The sequence below is a fragment of the Pyxicephalus adspersus genome, chromosome 10 (genome assembly GCF_032062135.1).
Source record: "Pyxicephalus adspersus chromosome 10, UCB_Pads_2.0, whole genome shotgun sequence".
NCBI classification, from domain to species: domain Eukaryota; kingdom Metazoa; phylum Chordata; class Amphibia; order Anura; family Pyxicephalidae; genus Pyxicephalus; species Pyxicephalus adspersus.
This window is the reverse complement of record NC_092867.1, coordinates 52,468,780-52,489,522: the sequence shown is the minus strand read 5'-3', so window position 1 is coordinate 52,489,522 and position 20,743 is coordinate 52,468,780. Positions and strand designations below refer to the sequence as shown.

The 20,743-nt window shown below is 36.5% G+C and overlaps 1 protein-coding gene across 1 annotated transcript in view; it reads right to left on the bottom strand.

Moving 5' to 3' along the window:
* Positions 1 to 8,115: 8,115 nt before the first annotated feature.
* The window catches only part of ZNF488 (zinc finger protein 488), a 27,680-nt gene continuing 15,052 nt past the window's right edge, over positions 8,116 to 20,743 (bottom strand). Inside the window, exon 3 of the mRNA XM_072424534.1 lies at positions 8,116 to 9,640. Coding sequence (XP_072280635.1) covers positions 8,865 to 9,640 — 776 coding nt within the window. The 3' untranslated portion in view covers positions 8,116 to 8,864. The remainder of the gene's footprint in view (positions 9,641 to 20,743) is intronic.

Below are 20,743 nucleotides of genomic sequence, written 5' to 3'. Positions count from 1 at the left end.
TAAATGTCCCCATTATGTAATCCAGGGGTTATATAAAAAAAGTTTTGTTTTTTTCCTAAAAAGTTTATTTTTTCAAAAAGAAAGAGAGGCAGAAGGGAATCATCTGTTACGTATCCCAGCAGAAGCATCTATGTCGACTCCCCCCCTCCCCTCCGATTCCCGCTTCCTCCTATAAGCACCCACCAGCCAGCCACATACCACACCACGGATACTCCACATACCACACTAAATCACCAATGATAAAAACATAATTTCCTGTGTTCTCATTATTACCAGCAATCAACTAAATCTATACCAACCACATTTTTTTGACAGCTTGCTCGTGGCTAGTACTGGGAAACTTTCTACCTCTTATTGCCCTCACCCTGGTTACCAACCACTAGTGCTCCACTAGATACAAAACAATTATTCTTCTACAGCATAGGGGACCCACAATCTAGTTTGGATGTTTTTCTAACTCTCCATCTTGGTTGAGAGATTTGTTACAATGCATTGGCCTATCTACCTTAGTTGAACACTTTTTCATCACATTTCATCACCTCATGCTTGAAAAAAACCCCATTAATACGCCAACTTTGCAACCAGTTTAATATTTTTTACTACAATTGCAGCACCATCTCTACACTGGCATCTTTACTTAGTCACTGTATACCACATCACCTTTAAGTCTTGGCTTCCTTCTTTAATTACATTTATATGTACTCAAGTTCCTCTATCCCCTGAAGAAGCAGCTTTTGGGCAAAACACGTCGGGAAAATTGAGACAATTCGACTCTTTGAAGATAACACTATATTTTATTTTATGTCTATAAATATCTATTTAGTGAGCAAAACTCCTCTGCATTGCTATAGAAGAATATTTTTCATTAAATAGCAGAGTATAGTTTTTTGATAATACTGCTTTGGGTCCCACATTGATTGTTTGCTCCTGTACTTAGTAGAGGGAATGGTAGAGTAGAATGTATTTACAAATGGTTTTAATAACAAATTTTACATGTGAACTGTATCAATATATCTGGCAAAACTTTAATTTAAAAAAAAATTTTTAATAACTTACTAAGATAGGATAAAATAAAAGTGCAAGTTATGAGGGGTTAAGCGAGGGGAGGTAAAGATCAAACCATTTAGGAAGATTGAAATTCTACTAAGCATTGGTTGAAAGAGAACTAGCATAGCACATGGAGTTAGTAGGCTAAAAAAGATGGATATAATGGAAGGAGCTTGAACTTGTATTAAATGTTGTTATTATTGATTTGAAGTAATTTTACAGAGTTTTTGGGATGGCTTGAGACATTTATTAGGTTTGTATGATAACTTTGTGTAAAATTAAATGTAATTAAAAGTAATAATAAAGCAATTGAAACAGAACATTTTAATAACTATGCTTCTTTGTATGTAACTTCATTGATTTCCCATTTAACACTAGAAAAATTACTTCTGAGACATTTTTTAGATTCTGGCATTTTATTAACTGGTTGAGGAAAGTAACAGAACAGTTATTCATTACACAAATGCAAACCAATTCTTAAAGGTTCTGCAGCCAAACCACAAACTTGTTTTATTTTTGGATAGAGGGTAGGTAAAGTCAGTGTGTCCCTACAGTTGAGATTTGATCCTGCAGTCCCCTTTAGACCTTCTTCAATAATTATTAATGAATAACCCTGACTAATTATAAAGAGTTTAGGCAGGTCATAATATAATTTTGGTAGCGTATTATTACATTTTTGTGAATCTAAAGTTGATTTACAAAAATTATATAGTCAAATCCTTAATATCTCTTGTGGTTACTGGGACAGTAGAATTAGGGGGCATTTCCTGAAGGAAAAAACAGCACACAATAAATATCATAAAGGTGTTCTATTCTTCCACTCTATCAAAAAAAAACAAAAACATTCAGGCGGAGTTTTACATAATGATAAACATGCTTTATTCATTATTATATATTATCTCATATAATAAAGAACAGCTCTCATTTGTGTCATTATTATCATTTGCTTATCATCCAATTAAAATACAATTATGTAACTACCCTAATAATGCTGGGGAATTACTTAATGGTCAGTCTTCAAAACTAATTACTGTTGTGTCATTTTGAAGGTATTAGGTGTTGGAAACACAGCTAATCGTTCTTCTTAATTAAAAAAAAGGGCTTCTCCAGATTATCGGTGGATTAATGTAGCACACAGCTTTGGCTTCTGACCAATTCACTAAATAAAATAATGATGCTAATTTACCACTAGTCTGAATCATGCCACCTTTTTATACATGAATCATTGTGCAGCTTTGAAAACCAGATCTAGTTCATTTGCAGGGCATATATATTCTGGATTGCTCCCCTTTTTTACCTGAATGAAAAACCTTGCAATATGTACCAAGTTACTATTATGTGGATCTTTCATCTTTTTTTTTTTTTTTTTTTTATTATTTTTATTAAAAGATATCAAGGTACATACAGAGAAAAGAAAATAAAGTGGTCGTAACATACAGTTCAAAAAAAGAACATACAGCAAGGTTAGGTTCTAACAATACATATCTTCAAGCTTGTGGCTTAACGGCCAACCGCATAGAAATACAAACATTGTAACCAACCCGTTGTGCTGTTTCAGTAGCAGGAACCATGATATCGTAAGGTTTTCAAAAACATTTTTATAAGAAAAGAAAAATAAAAGAAGAAAAAAAAAAAAAAAAAAGAAAGAGAAAGAGAAAAAGGGAAGAAGGAAGGGGGGGGGAGAGATGGGGGGGGCATTGACCAGCTATAGAATCAATCACATCTCTGAAACAGTGGCAGAATGCAATTAGGCATCCATCCCAGAATACTCAGGTATCTAGGGAGGTGGTCGTAACAAACGTCAATATTTCTCAGTAGTGATAACGTGGATCCAGTGGTACCAAGTCTGTGCAAATTTTTCTGCATTCTTAGCGTCAGTGGATATCATATCCTCCATGTGATATATATCAGCAACCCTTTGCAACCAATGTACTACCGTCGGAGGGGAAGTATTTTTCCATAAGGCTGGGATACAGGCCTTAGCTGCATTGAGAAGGTGTCTCAAGAGAGAGTTACTATAGCACCTGCGGGACATGTCCGAAACATGAAGAAGTGCCAGGGCCGGATTGTCCCTTATATCCACTTCTGTAAGCTTTAAGTCATCTTTTTTCTTAACTGTATCTCTATTATTTTTATTGATTTCCATATATCACAGTTACACTTTAATGATTTTTCTATTCAAGTTGTGCCAAGCTGCTAACACTTTTTTCAATGAAATACATCCCGTGTGGTTGGTTTTTTATTCAAACATATCACTACCTCCCCTCTGATACTTTACTATACTCCCAGCAACAGTATTTTCTCAATAGTAGTTTTCTCATTCACAAAACTTCCCACCAGACTGACAGGAGATGCCCCACTCACCCTGGGACCATACATCCCTACTTAGGTAATTTATTGGTAAGTCTAAGTGAAAAATATATTGTTCCTCCCCCCTCAACATGCTTTTTAATGCACGTGAAGACACATCTACCAGATACAAACCAGATATTTTACATATTTCACGCTCCGCTCCACTAACCTCAATCTGTAATATCTAACTCTCATATACTTTGTGATAAGCACATTTTGCTAATACAACTTTGTAATCTAAACTACTTTATTGTGCCTTTGAAACCCATGTTTCCTGTAATATATGTTTAACATGCAATTCTATTACTAACATCTTGGAACCCTTCCCCTAAAGAAGCCAAAAAGGAGAAATGTGTCAGGGCATTCACATATATAGACTCTATACAGGCTCAGGAATTTCTCCAGTTATCTCATGTAGTGCACCTTTGTCTAGAAATTTCTTACCTACGTAAAAAGTTTATAATTACGGTACCTTCTTTAAACTCTTTGACCCTAAATTAATCTAATTTATTAATTTTGCCAAGAAAACCCTGCTCTGTTTGTTGTCACAAAATACCAGGGACACAATTTTTCTTTATATTATATGCAGAGCAGTATGTGATCAGTTTGCAATATTATGTAGTAATGTACCTGCCCGGGAAATAGCACTGCTTTTGGTAATTGGGAGATGGCACTGTAGCCTTAGCTAAAATGAAGCCTTTTTTTTGTTTTTTTGTTTTTTGATGACACAAGCACTTGTTGCTAAAATAATGTATATATAAACACAACCACAAGCTGTAACATGTTTATTTATTTTTTAATATGCAACTTTTACCGTTTTAGGTACTTCTACCTCTGCTAAGGTGACAATGTTCTATTGCTATCCCAAATGTTCTTCTGCATTGTCACCATGTTATACAGCCATGCCAAAACTTATTGTACATGCGTGTTACAATGTTGTCACCATCATCGTATTCAACCGAAATATCAGTCATTCAGTCCAGAAATACTTTAACATTGCTGTTTGACTTCATAAAGCATTACATCAAAAGCCATATATATATTCAAACAGAATTATTTATTTTAATTTTTGACTATTACCTTAATATTTCATAATAAAATAACTGCAAATCCTAAGATTTCAAACATCTCTTTTTTATAATTAGATTTTATATGGAACATAATTATCCTAAATGGGGGTAGTGCATGGCCTAGTCCTTTTTATTATTGTTTTTATACAATTATTCTAATCCTACTACTAGTCTTAGGTAAATTTTTAGGAGGAAGTCAATTAATGTAAATGTGGTCACTCCTTGAACTCACTCAAACTTGCCTCTGCCCGAGCTCTCAGGCACACGGCAGTGCTTGTTATTAAGGAACCAGTATTTGCATATATGAAAGCTGGCGGCACTGAATGGTACTAGTACTGCTTACTGCCACCCCTATTTATTCGTTATGCAGCTGCTGCAGGGAGACTCTATATGCGTCTTCCCAGGAAACAGCGATTCCTGACATGAGAAATTGTTAAACGTGAGTCTGTGAGAATTCAGACTTAGAATAAACCATACATACTTACTTACATAGCATTGTAACAACTTAAATTTTAAGTTTAGACAATGGCCTTTATTTTCCCATTTTTTATTGTCTAACTTAAATTTATTGTGGAATTAGATATGCATATTTCTTCTTTAGCTACAGGTCTCCTTTTCTATTGTAAATATTTTTTTTCTCCATTTATTCTGATATTAGTATCTTTGTTGTGTGCATCTATTAGGAGGACTCATTGAGAGCCAATAGTGAGTATTACCCATCTTCCTCCTTTGGTTCTCTGGTTGCATGCTTGGCTTTGTTCTGCCTGCTTGCACAGCTGAGCTGATGGCGCACATGGCGCTGGAGCACGTTGCCTGTGTTCCAGCTTTCTCGTGCAGGCATTAGTTCTGTAATTGTCATCACATCATCTTTAGGCCTATACGGTAATAGGCTGACGGTTCCCCCGACCTGGGGCACTCCATCAACCTATATAAGCCGGTAGTATATGAGCTACCACTGGCCCCACATTATCGCTGGGGATTTAAAGCCTAAGTTTCAGTTTGTACCTTCTGTGCACCATCCATGGCTGCAATTGATTTTTATTTAGCTGAGGCTCATTGGATATTTACCTGCTCCTATTCAAACTTATAGCCATGGTATTTTGAAGTATATTTCTGATATGATTGCATAATTGCATATGATTTTGCACTCAAAACAATACAGACAAGGTGATTAGATTTTAAAGAAATGTATTTGCTTTATTGTAATTATATTCAGCTGTTGTCTTTAGCTGTACAGCTAGTCCCCAAGTTAAGGACATCCAACATACGGACAACTCCCAGATACGAATGGGGCTTTTCTTCTTGCTCGTGTGCAGGACCAAGGCTTGATGGGGGAGGGGGCGGTTTGCATGACTTGCAGAAGAAATCTTTTGCTAAACACAGCTGAGGTTATGGGTGTTCTTAGGAGCTGAGCTGATCTGTAACATCTTGCTACTCTTTATTGACCAAGACAAACTCTTCACAGCTTGCTCAAGAAGTTATTGAATGTCTAGGCTCCATAATGTTTTTTTGTTTTTGCTTTGTTTGTGATTAGCTCACAGTGAGGATTTTATACAGTAACTGACACCATACTGCCTAATAATATGTTGAGACAAACGTCTGTCCTAATTGCATTTATTAAAATAATGTACCTGTTCCGACTTGCATACAAATTCAACTTAAGGACAAACCTACAGTCCCTATCTCGTATGTAACCCGGGGACTACCTGTATTCCTTTATATATCATTTGGACATTTTGCTATTTATACCTTTGCCCATTCTGATTTGCACTCTCATATGGATGGTGTATATGTAATAGAGATATTAGCTTGAATATTGAAGCTAATATCTCTCCTACATATACACCATTGTATGTATTTGATCTGTGTAGAATACTAAATGATTGTAACTGGTATTTAATATTCCTTATGTTTACCACATATTTTGGTGCGTCGGGTATTACGGCCGTACTTATACGACTACCTACTGCGGTATATTGCACGTACAAAACTAGATGAATATTGTCTAGTACTTTTATGAATTTTCCCATGATTACCCTTATTCCAATGACACTGAGAATCGGGCAATGTTGATATATATATATTTGTATAATGAGAAGTTATCATTATTACAATTTATTGTTTGCCAAAAACCCTCCTTCTGTTTGTTCTTTCTAGAATGTAGTTTACCATGGTACCTGAAAAGTTTCTCTTTTATAGTGAACCTCACTTTTGATTCATCCTTCCCCAATGTCTGCTTAGGATGTGGTACCTTTTTGATACATTATAAAGAACTGGGGGCTATTTGTTTAGGTTTCATACAGAAAGTAATTACCATTAGTTATTTCTTCCAAAGGGTGTGCTACCATGTATTAAGTTGAAGGTGCCAATAATTTTGTGCAGGCCATCTTTTTTGTTTTTTTGGAACGTCTAAGATTTTTCTCTGCTTTTTTTTCTTCCAGTGCCAACAAAAGAAATAAACATGACAATACCAAAGCGTTTGTAATTGCAACAATTTTCTGGGAGAAGTGGTGCATTTTCTGACAAAAATGCAAGGGTGTCAATATTTTTGACCATGACTGTATATAGGAACATGTGTCCATGATATACCCTTTCAATGACTTGCTTCTGTGCAAAGTGGTACAAATTATTCTGCCATCTACTTTGTGCTCGTCACATTCAAAAAAGGGGAGATCAGCTGACATAATCCTTACTTTAATGAATGATCACTAATTCATGAATGAACTGTGATCTTACTATGCCACTGGCACTTCTACTTGTGTCATTGATTTTTAAAGTGGTGGCTATACCTGACTACCACTTTATAAAGCCTATGGAGATTGCTACTTTTTTAGTTGCATCTTCATATGAATAAATGCAGATCAGTAATATTTTTCTAAAATATTTTGAATGCCACTTTTGCCATGTTTGACTCTTTTCAAAAGCAGTGGAAGTAAATGGGTCAAACCACTTCCAAAACTGGTGATCAGTTACTCCACCGATGAAAATGGAATTTCTAATTGCCATTAGTGATATAGTGATTATATGGGGATTGCCCCAATATAAAATCTGATCACATTTTATAAATCTGACATCATAAAAGCCGAACATAGAAAAGGGGTAATCTGTTATCAGATTCATCACTTCAGGCCCCATAATCTCTTGTCATTTTACTACATTTTCCGTTACTAAACTTGCACTCTAAGTATAAAAGAAATCCTTGTAAGTGCTGTTAGCATAAATATCTGAAATATTTTTCTTAACATTTGTTCTCCATATCCAATAGTAAAGAATGTAAGGTTATGTGCTGACAGGCAGTAATTCACTATTGAACAGTTTTATAATTATCTCAGTAATGGGTAATATGGTAAGCAAAGCACTTAACTACTCACCAACAATAAAGAAACAAAGAGGAGGAATAGTTTGCAGAATTAGAGGGGAGGGAGTGAGTGCGTGAGAGAGGGAGACAGAATGACCCTGATTTATGAAAGCTCTCCAAGGCTGGAGAGAATACACCTTCAGAAATGAACTGGGTGATCCAGCAAACCAGGAATGGATCTGGTCCATGATTCAAAACATTTGCTAGCAAATCGAAAATGATTTTTTAAAATCCATTCCATGTTTTCTGGATCACCCAGTTCACTTCTGAAAGTGTATTCTCTCCAGCCTTGGAGAGCTTTCATATATCAGGGCCAGAGAGAGAAGAAGGAAGAGGGCAGAGAGACGGAGGTGGAGGAGAGGGAGAGGATAGAGAGTAGGAGTGGGAGAGAGATATAGGAGAGTGAGGGAAGAGTGAGAAACCGAGAGGGAGAGAAAGGGGGAAGGAATGGAGGGAAGGAGATAGGGAGAGAGAGAGGGAACTGAGAGGGGACAGGGGACAGGAGAGTTTTAAGGAGAAGCAATAGGGGGAAGGGAAGAAAGGGGAGAGAGAGCAAGAGAGGAAGCAAGGAGAGAGAGGCGATGAAAGACATATAAGGGGAAGAGTAAGTATAGGAAGCATAAGTATACAAAGAAAAGTGGTTAAAGTGGAACTAAAGAGTAACTAAACAGTTTTCCAAAATTCCCATTCAAGGCATGCCTATGGTGGTAACAGTTGCCAGTGGGCTTATGTCAACCAAACGTGCAAGCCCTTAAACAGCAGTCTAATACTTGTACAGAATGAGAGGGATTAGTTTCACTATAGATTGTAAGGTTAAGTTCTGCCTACCTCTGCAATCTGCTTTTGTGTTTGTAAGAAATTCTCTCTTAAAGCCATAGGCCCTATTCCGCCTCGTCAACTAGGTAACTGGAACAATTCTGTCTCTGAAATCCATGTGTTATTACAATAGGAGCATTGTATGTACACTGAACTGTAAATTTTCACAATTGACACTTCTTTATGCCATCTAGAAATTAGCAACAAAAATTACTATTTACTCAGCAGTGGGAAGTCATGTGACGGGACAAATGGTGACGTTCTCTAAAGTAGGCATAACATACTGGACAGGACAGTTGCAGTTCTCTAGGTCTTTTTCCAAGGATAGCACCATCTGTCTCCTTCTTGTGTCGTGATCGCATATGGAGGACAAGATCAGAGGTCATACGGAAGGAAAGTCTGCATTTCGCACACCAGATTTGTGCTGTAGACCCAAGGGTCGTGAAGGTTGGTGGAAGCACCTGTGGAGGGCTAGATATTTCAGATTTAGGCCAAATGTCAGGTGTAGGAACAAAGGAATTTGCTAATGCCAAGAAATCGTAAGACATTAGAAAGTCATTCTGGGCAAGATCAACCTTTACGGCTGTAGTGTCATTTGAATCATTTATAAAAGATTCAGCTCCTAAATTCTTACTATATTTGAAAAATGTGTTGGTTTTATTTCCCAGTCTTGCTGGAACAAGTGAAAAGGCACTTCCCATCAAGCTTATTCGTGTGCCACCTGTAAACTGAAGTCCGCTTGTTCTATAAACTTCTTTAAATGCACTGAGTTTGTGCTCGGACACTTCTTCTTTTACTTTTTGCCAAACTTCCTCTTTGCGTTCTAATCCTGCTAAAGGCTCTTCCCGCTTGTTTGGTGAATCCATCTGGTTGGTCTTCTCAAGCAATACTGTTTTTTCTAATTCTAAATATTTAGTCCTTTCCTGCTCCACATCCCTTGCCAAGCTGTGGAAGTTGGTTCCATGTTTTAGGCGTTTAAAGGCTATGTCATCCTTTTCTGTGAAGAAAAATAAAAGTGAGGATAACCTGCATTAACCATTTCCATTTATTTTCTGCCAAAACTTTTTTTTATGTTGAAACCGCTTGAATCTTAAATTGTTATTGTCCCCACAGTCTTTGGATTACCCCTTACTTTATGTTCAATGATGATGGTCAAATGAATAGGTGGATCTCCCCAGCAGTGAGATAGAAAGCAATGAAAACCTGACTTTAGCCCTTCTCCAGTCTGTACACAAAAAAATGTTATCACATGCACTTTAAGGAAACTTGCTATGAACAAATATTCACTATCCTCTGAACAGGTAAGCACACCAGTCACATTTGCAGCATATTTGAACAAGTAAACATATGATCTTTATTCAAACAGTTGTACATATAAAGATGATATACTAACAAAAATGACCCATAAAACTGGCAGTGTCTATTAATTTTCATAATCTCCATAAAATAAAATACAGATTTATTATGTGGAAGTACCCACAATTTTAAATCCATGAAATGAAACCCTATTATTGTAAACATTTCTTGTTTGGGCATTTTTCCTGAAACCCTTTTTTCTTGTTACTCCCTTTTGGCCCTTCCATACCCCCTATCTTGTACTTGATGTTTCCATATCTATGTCTACATTAGGTGACCCCCTGTCCATCATCCAAACAAGAAAGTGAAAGCATATGTGATCAAATGTCAGGGAGCAGAGAGATCAGAACAAACTATTTCCTATTGCATGAAAAAAGGACAAAATTATTGGGACTTTAGAGGAACATTTACCGCATAATCAGATAACACATAATAAAATATTAAAAATACAATTTATTAATAACCAATAAAATCCATACATCAACAATAAGCGATTAGGTTAGGTCACATAAAATAGTCTGTAAAGATTCCATTTATTCTCATACAAGCAAAATCACAGTGAATTATTGGTTTATTATCTATCCTGTGTTTGATATAGCTGTATGGAGATTTTCAGTGCCAACACAAAGGGGTGAGCTGTTTTCTTTGTTTTCCCTGTTTGCTGAAGCTATAGGCAGATTTGGAATAATTATATATATGGATTGTGCTGATATATGTATCATACACATTTTTAATATAATTTATATAGTGGTGTAATTTCATCTCTGGGCATTACTGTATGGTCTGAAGAAGCAAATAAATATTTGAAAACGTGTAACCATCTGTGGATACCAGCCCATATTATAGGCAGTAGGGTTGGGCTTCCAGCCCCCAATCTATGATTTATAGAAAACCCTTTCCCCATAGTCAAGATTTGGATAGTGTAGTCTCTAAAGATGTTCTTAAAACATTCTACGCGTTTTGCGGAACCCGGTCCGCTTCATCAGAAATAAAGAGACCTAAGAAAAAACCTGCATATAAAGCATATAGGTACTCAATATTTTACAAAAATTTGTTTTATAATAAATAGGTGAAAAAATGCAAAGTAGTGCATAGTAGTGCAGTATAAACACATATAGTCCAAACATGAGAAGAAAAGAGGAATGAAGGCCCTTTTTAGGCACCAATGTAACACCTTAACTAATCCAAGATAAAAAATACACTTTATTAAATTCAAGATATTAATTAAAAGGGTCAACAATAACGTAGTTGCATGATTCCCATACATAAAAACAAGTACTTAGCGGTTGTTTGTTATTTAGAGACTCCAACTCATTGATAAATTTAAGGAGAAGCAAAGTTTTTGCCCGACGCGTTTCGCCCACAAAGGGCTTCATCAAGGGATTTTTATAAACTATTCCATTAATGCTTTATCCAATAAGTTAGTGTGAATCATGAATTCTACTCTCTGTCTCAATGTAGAATACTCACATGGATCATGTAGTTGAACTGCGCTTTTTTAGCAGCAATAACTAAGAATTGCCTTCAACCTGCACCATTGGTAAGCTTGTGATAAGATGTATATTTTTTTCAGTCTATTTTCCATTACTCCCACATTTACTTTTTGTAATGTCCCAACCTTTTAACTTCTGTTGGGTTTAATATTATTTAGGTATATTTCAACCCTCTTGACCTCTTGAGTATCATCAACTGATACTCTTCTCAGCTCTTGCTAATGCATACTCAACTTGTAAGTGTTAATCCTGTTTTCCTCCCTTTTGTCTTGTTTTCATGCCTCTTACTGGTAATTTTTACCAGTTTTTTGAGAATTATAATTTCTTTGACAGATTACCTGAGACAGCTCGTTTTTTATTCATACCACTAGATCTGCTAATGTGTCCTAGATGTAAGTACTACCATTTAAATGTATCATTTATAATCCTTTCCTCCTTTCCTTCATTCATTTTGGATTCCAAGAATACTATTTATGTATTATCATTTGCACTGGGAAACCTATGCTTCCTTTATCCTTATGATGCTATCTATATAAATTATCCTTTTGTAACCTTATAATAAATAATGCATGAAGAAGTGCATTTATTATGCATATGACTATTGTGTACTGTTTATCAATCAGTGTTGAAGCATGTATTTCCTACTATCATTGGACTCTAATTTAATGCTGTATTGTCTTTTATAGTCCCAAAAGTTGGTGTTTTTAAAAATCCCCTGATGAAGCCCTTGTGAGTGAAACACGTCAGGTATAAAACACACTACACCATCTCTTCTCCTTAATTTTATCAACGAGGGGGACTCTTTAAATAACAAACAACCACTAAGTACTTGTTTTTATGTAATAGAATCATGTAACTACGTTATTGTTGATCCTTTTAATTGATATCTTTAATTTAATAAAGTGTATTTTTTATTTAAATAGAGCATTATTTCATCTTTTCTTTCCTACTTGTCTTTTATAATAAACTAGCTGATTACCCGGTGTTGCCCGGTTATTTATTTTTTTGCAATCTTATAATATACAGGAAAAGGAATCAAATAAAGCTATAGTGTTAAATCAAAGAAATGTTTTTTTATAGGTTGTAAAAGTATAAGAACAATATACAATTAAATTAAAATACCATAAAATGAATTTAACCTAAATAAATAGCATATTTTCCAACGCTGTTTTAAATGTTTTAATAAGAACATTGTGCTTATGAAACATCCTTTGCAAATTTAGGACAATCTGAAATGTTGTTCCTGAGATGTAGGTGCACCTCTGGTCAGTTTCTATTAGTTTGTTTTCAATAAATATAATAAAATAATATATAAATTATAAAAATAATATAATAATATAAAATATTATAATAAATATATAGTTGTAGAAATTTTGGTGGTTGATCTGGCAGTGGAAGTAATGTTCCCGCTTTATGGTAAATTTGCCCTTTGCATTCTGCCAGTAGTCTTTATGTGGATCATAGTGGAATCCTTCCAATGCTAGGCTAAAATGTTGTGCAGTCTGTGATCGTCTGGCTCTTTCTCCCATTTCCTGTACTCAGGTCTCACGCTGTTGTACTGTCTCTGAAGCTCTAGATGTAGTAGCTCTATCTCTCATTTCCTGTACTAGGGTCCCACGCTGTTGTACTGTTTCTGAAGCTCTAGATGTAGTGGCTCTATTTCTGTTATCCTGTAGTCGGGCCTCATGCTGTTGTACTGTCTCTGAAACTCTAGATGTAGTAGCTCTCTCGTGAGGCAAGTCTTCTATTCCTGTACTTGGGATTTTCTTGTCTACGGTGTTGTTTAATTTTTTTTGCCTTTGATTGCACTTGGCCAATTGACTTGCGTTTTCTCTAAGGCATTATTACAGGCCAGAAATTTGTAAAAGTCCAAAAAAGTATGCAAAAGGCACACTGTCACTGAGCATTACATAGACACATACATACATGAGTGAGAGAAAGTAGTATTTTGAATGCAGCAGCAGCATTACATAGACACATACATATATGAGTGAGAGAAAGTATGGTATTTTTAATGCAGCAGTGTATTAAACATCAAAAGTAAATCAAGCATATACATTGTTACATCACACAATTAGTACATAGGTTTTCCATGTTCTGTATTACCCCCTGAGCAATATGCCGTGGGGGGTGTGGGGAGCTAGACATTGAATCCTAATTTAGACAAAGGTAAACGCAAAGAAGTTGATGATGAAATGGATGTCATGTCCTGATGCGTTTCGCCTATATTGGCTTCCTCAGAGGACTAAAATACATCAAAATATAACTGTATACAAAATAAACAATAGATACATGAATATGAGAATGACAATTTGTATATTTACTAGCTGAATATATTAGCTGACAACTTTTATATAATCTACAACATGGTGGAGAGAGAGAGATAAACAGTAGGTACATATTCACTGGAAATTATCATTGTATCACCATATTTTCAGAATATTCATTAGATTAATCTGTATGATTGATGAACTAAGTGATACATCAATGGCCTATGGTCCTGGTATTTATCAGAGATAAGAGGGGGATAAAATGGTCTAGTACTTACAGATAAAGGTGAGTGGATAAAAGGAAGATTCAAAGGAGTCACAGTCACAAGTGATTGACAGGGCACATCAAATAAAATGCTAGGGGTTATAAACATTATTATTAGATATTTTGGTTATAAAATAATGAAAATAAAGTGAAGAGGGAGTGGAAATAGTAGTCAAGGTAATATTACTAGTTAAGTTATTATATGTATTGATCTATAGTGGTAGTTGACAAATGCAAAATTGCAGCAAGCAAGGAAAGGTAAACATTTGCAGTTTATGTTAATTAGTTTCCTACATATAAAGGAAGTTTAAGTGGGTTTTAAACTGGTACTTATTAGTAAAAATATTACCTGGTGGCAAATATTAGAGAATAACTGATAGTGATTATGAATAAGTAAAGATACCTTAATGATGCCTGATAAAGAAGGTATAAATTCCAAAGGAACCGAGGCACCTGGTGGCAATGGCCAGAGCCTTGCTGGGTTGGCTCTTTAAATCCATGTGGGCGTGTGGCTTCCAGAAGATTGCGCATGCGCAGTAAAAGAGGAAAGTCTATTTCCGCCCTTCCTTTATGCCCTGCAAGGAGGTTTAGAGCCACAGTTGAGCAGTGAGGAGAGAAAAGAACACTTCCGCCCTTACAGCTGCCCTTTTTTAGTATTGAGAGCGGCTGCACAATAGCAGGGGGAGGGAAATATGAAAATGATAACTACAGAGGTGAATTACGAAGAAGAGGAGAGATGAAGAAGGGGAAGGATCTGGGATCCAGTTAGTATCTTAATGGGAATTGGAGCTTATAGTCAGCAGTTGCAATATGAAATAGATATTAGAGAACATTAAGCAGGACCATTGAAATGTGAAGAATGGATAAATATTAGGAGTGTGGTAATATTAAATACCAGGATCATAAGTAAGGGTAAATGTAATAATTACACACTGGAAATGTGCAACATCATATCCTAATATATTATTTCTTTGCCTATACAATAACAAGCAATATGACAAAATGGCAAAGGAATAGGCTACAACTATTGAACAGGTGAATCGTTTTGTGTAATGTTTTGTTAACCTATATGATCACAATTGCATGGGACATATTAAACAGAGTACAGAATATGATATATAAATAAAGCATACTGTATATTATCATATTCAGTGAAATAGGATAGCAGTATTACGTACAGTATCCTGGCTAACAGAACGCTGCTATCTTGGATGGTGGTAAGTAATAGATTTACATAAATTATTCCATGTGACAGTCCATATGACAGTATGATAGTGCCAACTAGTGGATTCAAGTTATATATGTACATTTGACATTCATAACAATTGAAAAGAAGTTGTTTGGTGTAAAATACAAGGGTGTTGTACGTGAAATCCTTTTTGAGTATTAAATATAAATATACATTTTTTTTATATTTCTTTGCCAAAATATTGTTGATTGACATGTTAAGATGTTTGAGTAGAATAAGGTAACCTAGCATGTTAAGATGGTATAGGATTCAATTGCATGTATGCTCATTTTAGGTAGTGAGGGTAACATATGATGAAGGGAAAGCATATATTTAAAGGATTTAATTCAATATGAGGCATGTATGTTTGATGAAAGATCATTTGGGTGGGATGTTAGAGTTTGGGTAAGAAAGGTTTTTAACTCAACATATCGTTCAGTCCTTGCAAGTTTACTATCCATCTACATTCTGTTTGTAACAAAAGTATATCAATATCCTCACCTCCTAAATTGGGGGAAATTTGTTATAAACCATAGAAACTTATTTCCTGGGGGTTAAATTTATGTTTCATAGGCATACAGTAGCTCACTGGTGTAGTAATTTTAACATTTTTAAAAGCATAAATATGTTCATAGATTCGCTTGGGAATGTTCTCTTTGTTTTTCCTGTATAGTAGGCTCCACACGTACAGGAGAATACGTTGTGTTACGTTTGGTGATGAGTTGGGAGAAAAAGTGGCTTGAGTCCAATCGGTCCTTCAGTGACAGAGCTTTCCTATAGACCATTTGTGGTTTAGGTCCTAAAAAATTAGATGCTGTGGGGTCTGACCTAGAAATATGCCAGTATTTACAGCATATGTCTTAAATGGATTTATGTTGTTGGTTATAGGTTGTAATGATTCTGGTTACCAGATTAGTATTCTTGGATGGTTTGGTTGTATTTGAAAGGAGGTTGTACTGGAAAGGTCTCGAGCTTTGTGGTAAGCTTTCTTAAGTAATTTCTTAGGGTAGCCCCATTCGTGAAGTCTCTCTTGTAGGGCCTTTGCTCCTTTATAAAACATTTCATCTGTTAAATAGTTCGTCTTAAGCGTAGATACTGGACTATACGGGAAACTTCTGACCAGTGACTTAGGATGGGAGCTAATTGCATGAAGAATTGTATTGCTAGCTGTGGATTTTCTGTTCAAGGAAGTCGAAATCCTGTAGTCTATGTCTATAGATAGTGATACATCTAGGAATGACACAGTGGTTTTGCTGTAATCATACGTAAACTTAATTTTGTAGTTATTCATCTGAATGACTTGGATAAATTGTTCAATGAGGTAATTAGGACCTGTCCAAAACATAAGGTTATCATCGATATACCTTTGCCATGAGAAGATGTGGATTCCAAGGTTTGTGTCTATGTTTGTAAATAGCTCCCTCTCCCATTTTCCAAGGTATAGATTTGCAAAGGCAGGGGCACACTTGGTTCCCATGGCAACACCTTGGGTTTGTAGGTATGTGGTGCCATTAAAGGTGAACACATTTCTTTTTAGTACATACTGAAGAAGTGGCGTAATAAATTCATTTTCTCCCTGAGCGTTTGGCCGATGCCTTTGGAGGCATTATGAAATGGTGGCAATACCTTTGATATGTGGTATGCTTGAAGATAGTGCCTTCAGATCAATGGTCACCATTGGTTACCCTTACTTATGATCCTGGTATTTATTACCACACCCTTAATATTTATCCATTCTTCACATTTCAATTGTCCTGCCTAATGTTCTCCAATATCTATTTCATATTGCAACTGCCGACTATAAGCTCCAATTTCCATTAGGATACTATCTGGGTCCCAGATCCTCCCCCTTCTTCATCTCTCCTCTTCTCTGTCAATTACCTCTGTAGTTATCATTTTCATATTCCCTTTCCCCCGCTATAGCGCAGCTGCTCCTAATACTAACAAAGGTCAGCTGTAAGGGCAGAAGTGTTCTTTTCCCTCCTCACTGGGCAACTTGGGCTCTAAACCCGCTTGCAGGGCATAAAGGAAGGGCAGAAATAGACCTTCCATCGTCTACTGCGTATGTCCAGTTTACATTTCCGGACGCACATGCCCACATGGATTTTAAAGAGCCAATGCAGCAAGGCTCTGGCCATTGCAGTACTCTAACCACCAGCACCACCACCAGGCGCCTTAGTTCCTTTGGAATTTATACCTTCTTCATCAGGCATCATTAAGGTTCTTCACTATTATTTACCACCAGGTTTTTTTTGCTAATAAGTACCAGTTGAAAACCCACTTAAACTTCCTTTATATGTAGGAAACTAATTAACATAAACTGATTGCAAAGGTTTACCTTTCCCTGCTTGCTGCAATTTTGCATTTGTCAACTACCACTATAGATTAATACATATAATAACTTATATATATCCAGTAGACTACTATTTCCATTCCATCTTCACTTTATTCTCATTGTTTTATAACCAAAATATCTAATAATAATGTTTATATTCCCTAGCATTTTGTGCCCTGTCAGTCACTGTGGCTGTGACGCCTTTGAATCTGCCTTTTATCCACTCTGCTTCAACTGTAAGTACTCGACCATTTTTTTGGATTTCCCTCTTATCTCTGATAAATACCATGACCATAGGCCATTGATGTATCACTTAGTTCATTAATCATACAGATTACTCTAATGTATAATCTGCAAATATATGGATACAATGATATACTTTCCAGTAAATATGTACCTACTGTTTATCTCTCTCTCTCTCCACCAATGTTGATGGTAGAGTTATGTTGATGGCTAATAGTTAGATTATATATAATTTTTCAGCTAGTATATCCAATTAGTTATTATAAAAATTGTCATTCTCATATTCATGTATATATTTGTTTATTTTGTATACAGTTATATTTTGATGTCTATTAGTCCTCTGAGGAAGCCAATATAGGTGAAATGTGTCCAGACATGACAACCATTTCATCATTAATTTCTTTGCGTTTACCTTCATCTAAATTAGGAGTCAATGTCTAGCTCCCCACACACCCCACCATATTTTGCTCAGGGGGTAATTTAGAACATGGAAAATCTATGTACTAACGGTGTGATGTAACACTGTATATGTTTGATTTACTTTGATGTTCAATACACTGCTGCATTCAAAATACCCTACTTTCTCTCACTCTTTATTTGCTACCATACGTGTATCGGGGTATGCAGCTTGCCACATTTTAGAGGAGGTGATTTGGTATATCGTGCCTTTAATCTACATACATACATGCAAACATACCTCTGACATAAACCACGGCTCTGTACAAAGATCAGCGGTGCACTCACATGAGACTTAGTCATATGTCTAGCAAGTTTGGTTTAAATGTCTTGATGCGTTTCTGAGTGATGGTGGAACATAGCAAGTTTGGTTGAAATGTCTGCGTTTTCCTAGTGATCACCAAATATAGCTCTTACATATAGCACAGCGCTGCACAAAGATCAGCAGTGCACTCACATGAGTCTCAGTCATATGTATGGCAAGTTTGGTTGAAATGTCTTCATGAGTGATGGTGGAGCATACATACATACATACATACATCTGATTTTATATATACATATATAGATATACTAGCTGATAACCTGGTGTTGCCTGAGTATTTATTTATTGCAATCTTATATTATACAGGAAAAGGAGTCAAATTAAACTATAGTGATTTTCTTGTCTACGGTGTTGTCTGCATTTTTTTGCCTTTGATTGCACTAAGCCAATTGCCTTACGTTTTCTGTAAGGCATTATTACAGGCCAGAAATTTGTAAAAGCAAAAGGTACACTGTCACTGAGCAATACATACACACATACAATCTGTGGTATATTACTGGGGGTTGCTCATGGTAACGGGATGCTTACAGGGCAGATTAGAGGCAGACTAAAAAGTCCAAAAATAACAGCAGGTTTATTTGGTTAGGCAAGTGTTACAGCACACTCTCCAGCACTTCACAACAAAAATAACAAACAGTAGCCCAGCTAGGCCTCTGGCTACGTCATTTAGGCTACCTCATTCTCTTACTAACTGGTTTTCCCCGCTGGCTTTCCTGGAGCTCTGTCCCCTCTCATGCGGCCTGGAACCCACTCTGGCTCCTTTTTCCCGCCTAGAACAGATTCTGTCTCCCTTCACAACCTGGAACCCTCTGACTGCCTTCTCAGCTTGGAACCCTCTGACTGCCTTCTCAGCCTGGAACCCCCCTGCCTGCCTTCTCAGCCTGGTACCCTCTGACTGCCATCACAGCCTGGAACCCTCTGCCTGCCTTCTCAGCCTGGAATCCTCTGACTGCCTTCTCAGCCTGGAACCCTCTGCCTGCCTTCTCAGCCTGGAATCCTCTGGCTGCCTTCTCAGCCTGGAACCCTATGGTTCTCTCTCAACCTCTTGCTGATCAGTTTTCTCCCTTACTTGCACCTGAGAGCAGGTGGATATATCCCAAATCAGGGTTGGGCCCTCAAGAACCTGGTTTTCTTCAAAAAACCCTATACAAATATTATCACTTTAATTTCCCTGGAGCCATTCTAACACTTTCCCTGACATTTTAGGGTCACAAAACATACATAGTTAAATGCAAATATACCTTTGACATATACCACAGGGCTGTACAAAGATCAGCGGTGCACTCACATAAGTCTGAGTCATACAGTTTGTCTAGCAATTTTGGTTTAAATGTCTCCATGTGTTACCTAGTGATGACATACACACATACATAACAAGTTTGGTTGAAATGTGTTGATGCATTTCCTAGTGATGGTGGAACATAGCATGTTTGGTTGAAATGTCTATTAGGCTCAGTCATATATAAAGATAGTTTGGTTGAAATGTCTCTATGCGTTTTCGAGTACACACATACAGTTAGGTTCACAAATATTTGGACAGAGACAACTTTTTTTCTAATTTTGGTTCTGTACATTACCACAATTAATTTTAATGGAAACAACTCAGATGCAGTTGAACTGCAGACTTTCAGCTTTAATTCAGTGGGATGAACAAAAAGATTGTATAAAGAAATGTGAGGAACTAAAGCCTTTTTTAACACAATCACTTCATTTCAGGGGCTCAAAAGTAATTGGAGAATTGACTCAAAGGCTATTTCATGGGCTGGTGTGGGCAATTCCTTTGTTATGTCATTAGGCCTGGAGTTGATTTGAGGGGGGTGTACTTGTATTTGGAATATTTTGCCGTGAACAGACAACGGCAAGGAGCTCTCCATGCAGGTGAAACAAGCCATCCTTAAGCTGCACAAACAGAAAAAATCCATCTGAGATATTGCTACAATATTAGGGGTGGCAAAATCTACAGTTGGGTACATCATGAAAAAGAAACAACGCACTGGTGAACTTAGCAACGCCAAAAGACCTGGACATCCATGGAAGACAACAGTGGTGGATGATCGCAGAATCATTTCCATGGTGAAGAGAAACCCCTTCACAACAGCCAACCAAGTGAACAACACTCTCCAGGAGGTAGG